The 5,209-nt window shown below is 44.4% G+C and overlaps 1 protein-coding gene across 8 annotated transcripts in view; it reads right to left on the reverse strand.

Annotated features, from left to right (window-relative positions):
• The window catches only part of PDZD2 (PDZ domain containing 2), a 462,407-nt gene that overhangs the window by 93,063 nt on the left and 364,135 nt on the right, over positions 1-5,209 (reverse strand). For all 8 annotated transcript variants that reach the window (XM_017526821.2, XM_017526825.2, XM_017526824.2 and 5 more), the window contains one exon: positions 4,110-4,262. In XM_017526821.2, the coding sequence (XP_017382310.1) occupies positions 4,110-4,262 (153 nt within the window). The remainder of the gene's footprint in view (positions 1-4,109; positions 4,263-5,209) is intronic.

A 5,209-nucleotide genomic window follows, 5' to 3' on the forward strand; every position in this document is an offset into this window, starting at 1 on the left:
AAAAAAAAAAAAAAATATTTAAATGGCATGACAGATTCTCATTTAAAATATTGCTAATATTCTTAATTAAAATATTCTTATTTAAATACTGCATAGTCAGGTGAGGTGACTCACTTCTGTAATCCCAGCTATTTGGGAGGCCAGGGTGGGAGGATCACTTGAGACCAGGAGCTTGAGACCTGGCTGGGCAACACAGCAACAAAAAAAATACTTAAAAAATTAGCGGGACATGGTGGCATGTGCCTGTAGTTCCAGCTACTCAGGAGGCTGAGGTGGGAGGACTGCTTGAGCCCAGGAGTTTGAGGTTACTATGAGCTATGATCACACCACTGTATTTCGGCCTGGGTACCGCCAGAGCAAGACCCTATCTCTAGAAAAAAAGAAATTGTTACTGCAGAGCAGAAAATGAAGAGAGATTTGGGGAAGAACGGCCAATCAGGTAGAACAGGACCACAGGTGGTATGGGGAGGGGCTAGACTTTGATATTTCTGAGACCAAATTGGCAGTCTTTAATCTTGGATGTGGTGGTGACAGTGGGGGTGGGTGGCAGATATCGAGCCCTGTCACTGAAGCCAGACCCCACTGAGATGACTGACAATTATGCAAATGACAGTGGGTTCCGCCATCCTGTCCCCATTCTCTTTTTCACTGGCTTCTACTCCTCAAACTTGATAGTCACCATATGGTTTTATTCTAAGCATGGATGGAGCTTTCTGAGAGGGAAATCTCATTGCTATTTATTAGAGCCATTAAAAATAAATCATAAGGGGGGTGCATGGCAGCCCCTCGGCATTTGTATCACATTTGCTCAGCTCAAGTGCTCACAACACACCGTGACATACGGGTGCAAAATAGTCCGTGTCTGGCTGGAATTTGGCAGCAGGTTTAATCATTATCATCTGTGAAATAAAAGGCTTTTTGTACCTTAGTTGATTAAAAGAGTACCACATTTCTTTGAGTGGTCCTTTCATTTTTAAAAATGCTGAAACAAAGACTCTTGGATTGTGAACATATAACTAAAAAAAGAAAAAACATTTTTTCAGTAGTTCTGCAACTTTATTTTATTTTTTTAAATTTTTTTATTTTTTTATTTTTTGGAGTTCTGCACCTTTATAAGAAACAGCAGGGCCGACCCCGGTAAACTATGAGGCCTGGAAAATACCTGCTTCCAGCTGCCCACACTTCCTGTGCCCTGCAGGGCTCGGTCTCAGGCCTGGTTCTCCTGGACTGAAACGACAGCTCAAGAGATGGCTGAGAAATGATGGGTGTTGGGCTTCGGTGACGGCCGGGCATGAAGCCCCGTACCACCTCCTCTGTGAGTGACGAGGGTGGAGCAGAAGTAGAAGGGGGTGGAGGTGGCATCCTGTCTGGGGCACCGGGAAGGGAGGATTGTCAAAGCAGGATCAGTGCTGGTTTCTCCACCGAAGATAATGGGCTTAGGAATAGTGTATTAAGAGCTTCAGGTGTTGGCCGGGCGTGGTGGCTCATGTCTGTAATCCCAGTAGTTTGGGAGACTAAGGTGGGAGGATCACCTGAGGACGGGGGTTCAAGACCAGACTGACCAACATGGAGAAACCCCGTCTCCACTAAAAATACAAAATTAGCCGGGCATGGTAGTACATGCCTATAATCTCAGCTACTCGGGAGGCTGAGGCAGGAGAATCGCTGGAACCCAGGAGGCGGAGGTTGCGGTGAGCTGAGATCGCGCCATTGCACTCCAGCCTGGGCAACAAGAGTGCAACTCCATCTCAAAAAAAAAAAAAAGAAAAGAGCTTCAGGTGACATGATAGAGAAACCCAGAAACAGAGCCAGGGCAACAGGTATACTGGTGGCGCAGCACTGCTGAGAGGCTTAGCTTCACCTTAAAGGCAGCACAAAGCTTCCCGAATCCAGTGTGTTATGACAAAATGCACTGAAATTCCCCCAGAAAAACTACAGTGATAAACTCATAAAACAATGTGTGAGTAATCGGCAAACTTGTCTAAAGATAACGTTTTTGGTGATGGTGGGAACTGGTCTATGCTGCAAGTGTAAATTACTATCATCTCCCCAGGGAAAAAACCTTTGACTAAGTAATTTTACTGCTATAAGCCATGTAAGGAAATGTCCAAAAAAAAAAAAAAAAAAGGTAACACAGAGAGCTATAGGAGCCAAGATGTTCTATACAAAAATTAACAGTTTGAAAAAATGTGACTGTAAATGTGAGGTAGGTTGGTGAAACAAATTATGGCACTTTCATGTTAAGGAATATTAGCCATTACAGATCGTGTTTCAGAAGACCCTTCAATAACACAGGGATACGCTCATGATTATGCCCTTAAGACCACAGCAAGTTTCGTACGTTAATGTTAATATAAGATCAACTAAAAATACAAATGTGTGTAAAGAAAAAAATCAATTAGAAATCCACAGCAAAATGTTATAGATGGCTATTTCTGAATACAGGATTGTTGGTGATTTATATTGTCTTTAGGGTTTTTTTTGGTTTTTTTGGTCAAAAACATTTACATAATAAAGCATTACTTTTATACTCAGAAAAACTCATAATTATGCATAATTTAAATTGTATGTAGTCATTAAAATTATAAATTTATAAAAAGCATAAGTAAATAATTTAAATAAAAATGTTATATAACATGTAATAGATTTTAGTTATGTGATAGGTTATTTATTAGAGCAGTATTTAGTATACAAAGTTTCCAATTAAATAATTCCTTGGAGTTTTTTTGCAAGACAGTATGACTTAAGAAATTTTTTAACAATGTGTGTGCTTGTCAGCTCTCCACAAAGAGCTGTTATGCTCCGTCCATGGCTTAGAGGCTCAGTGGAGGGGGTGCGGACGTGCTGCTGGGCTATCCTTGCTGCAGACATGGGGCTTGCTTGGCTTTCCACTGAAAGCTGGCCGAGATGTCCCGGGGCACAACTGCTGAGCAATCAGATCCTGCTCAGCAGGGACAAGCCCTCCAGCCTGTGGGAATAGGACGTGAGGAGAGGAATGGGCAACCCCCTGGGCTGGAGAGCCGCTAGTGAAGGATATACAGTAAGAAAAGGTCAGAATGCTGGAGCCGTGCTGGAGTGGAAGTCTGCTGTTGCACAGACACATTATTTCCCTTCTTGTAGGAAATACGGAGCAGAGGGCTTCTGCTGTGCCAGCACAGAGCACAGGGAGCCCCCTTCAGAAAATGGTCAGAATAAATCTAAAAGCCTGTGATGTTTATGATGTGAATGGTACACCCTTAGATGTGATGCCTTTGTGCAGTCTACAACCTGAACAACCAGGCTTGATAGCCCTAGGTTTCCAAGAACAAAAAGGAAGAGAAAAAGCAACTTTTTTTCCTTTAAATATAGCTTATTGTGCTAAATGTGAGATGTACCTTTTTTTTTTTTTTTTTTTTTTTTTTTTGTTTTTTTTTTTTTTTTTTTTTTTTTTTTGAGACGGAGTCTCTCTTGGTTGCCAGGCTCTAGTGCAGTGGCATAATCTTGGCTCACTGCAACCTTTGCCTCCCAGGTTCAAGCGATTCTCCTGCCTAAGCCTCCCCAGTAGCTGGGACTACAGGCACCCACCACCAGGCCTGGCTAATTTTTTTTTTTTTTTTTTTTGAGTCGTTGTTTCGCTCTTGTTACCCAGGCTGGAGTGCAAAGGCGCAATCTCGGCTCACCGCAACCTCCGCCTCCTGGGTTCAGGCAATTCTCCTGCCTCAGCCTCCTGAGTAGCTGGGATTACAGGCACGCACCACCATGCCTGGCTAATTTTTGTATTTTTACTAGAGACAGGGTTTCACCACATTGGCCAGGCTGGTCTTGAACTCCTGATCTCAGGTGATCCACCTGCCTCGGCCTCCCATTCTGGGATTACAGACGTGAGCCACAGTGCCCAGCCCCCGGGTTACTTTCTCATCTTACCATTTCGTTTTCTTCCTTAAATGAAAAATATCACCCTCACAGATTTTTCTCAAAGATTCTGAGAAAAACAGAGAGAATGCACTGGCATCTTTTCCCATCATCCTGGTCTCTGTCATACTATCTCAAGCATTTATCCCATAATCCTGGTGCCCAGGACTCCAGGAAAATAGAGTTCCAACAGAAAGCCAGGAGCACAGAGCACTTACTGCTCTCTGGACAGAAGAGCCGGTTCCTTCGTCCTCTTCCCCGTCTGCCTCCTGGTCCTCGTTATCAGTCCAAGAGGACACGTCTTCCACGGAGCTGGTCAGATCCGGCAAGCTCTTAGATGTTAACCTGAGGAGGTCCTCCGCGGAGCTTTCCTATGGGGACACAATGAAAGGCCCACCCATGAATTACTCCTCAGAACCAAGCAGTTCTTCAGGGCAACCTGGCACAGGTAAGCTATGTGCTCCCAACCCAGAGACTCTGCGGAGTAAATGTTCTGTGCCTGCAAGGTTACCACAAAGGTCGGGGGTGTGGACCCAATTTAAACCCAAACCCATTCCACCCCCACCGGCACCCCACCGCCAAAGAATGTGTGATTCTTAGCTGTTGCTTTCTTTCTTTCTTTCTTTTTTTTTTTTTTTTTTTGAGACAGTCTTGCTCCATTGTCCAGGCTGGAGTGCAGTAGCGTGATCTTGCCTCACTGCAACATCCGCCTCCCGGGTTCAAGTGATTCTCCTGCCTCAGCCTGCTGAGTAGCTCGGACTACGGGCACACACCACCACACCCAGCTAATTTTTGTATTTTCAGTAGAGATGGGGTTTCACTGTGTTGGCCAGGCTAGTCTCAAACTTCTTACCTCAAGTGATCCACCTGCCTTGGCCTCCCAAAGTGCTGGGATTATAGGCATGAGCCACCATGACCAGCCTTTAGATCAGTGTTTCCATGGACAATCCAAGCTCCCTGAACTTAAGAGCCCTTTAAAAAACAATTATATGTACACACACACGTATATTTATATGTTTTTTTTGGTGGGGGGGATGGAGTTTTGCTCTATCACCCAGCTGGTGTGCAGTGGTGCAATTTGGCAACTTCCACCTCCCAGGTTCAAGTGATTCTCCTTTCTTAGCCTCCTGAGTAGCTGAGACTACAGGCACGCGCCACCATGCCCAGCTAATTTTTTTGTATTTTAGTAGAGACGGGGTTTCACCACGTTAGCCAGGATGGTCTCAATCTCCTGACCTTGTGATCCACCCGCCTCGGCCTCTTAAAGTGCTGGCATTACAGGCGTGAGCCACAATTATATATATTTTTTTTTTTTTTT

This window comes from Cebus imitator, unplaced genomic scaffold (genome assembly GCF_001604975.1).
Source record: "Cebus imitator isolate Cc_AM_T3 unplaced genomic scaffold, Cebus_imitator-1.0 Scaffold44, whole genome shotgun sequence".
Classification (NCBI taxonomy): Eukaryota; Metazoa; Chordata; class Mammalia; order Primates; family Cebidae; genus Cebus; species Cebus imitator.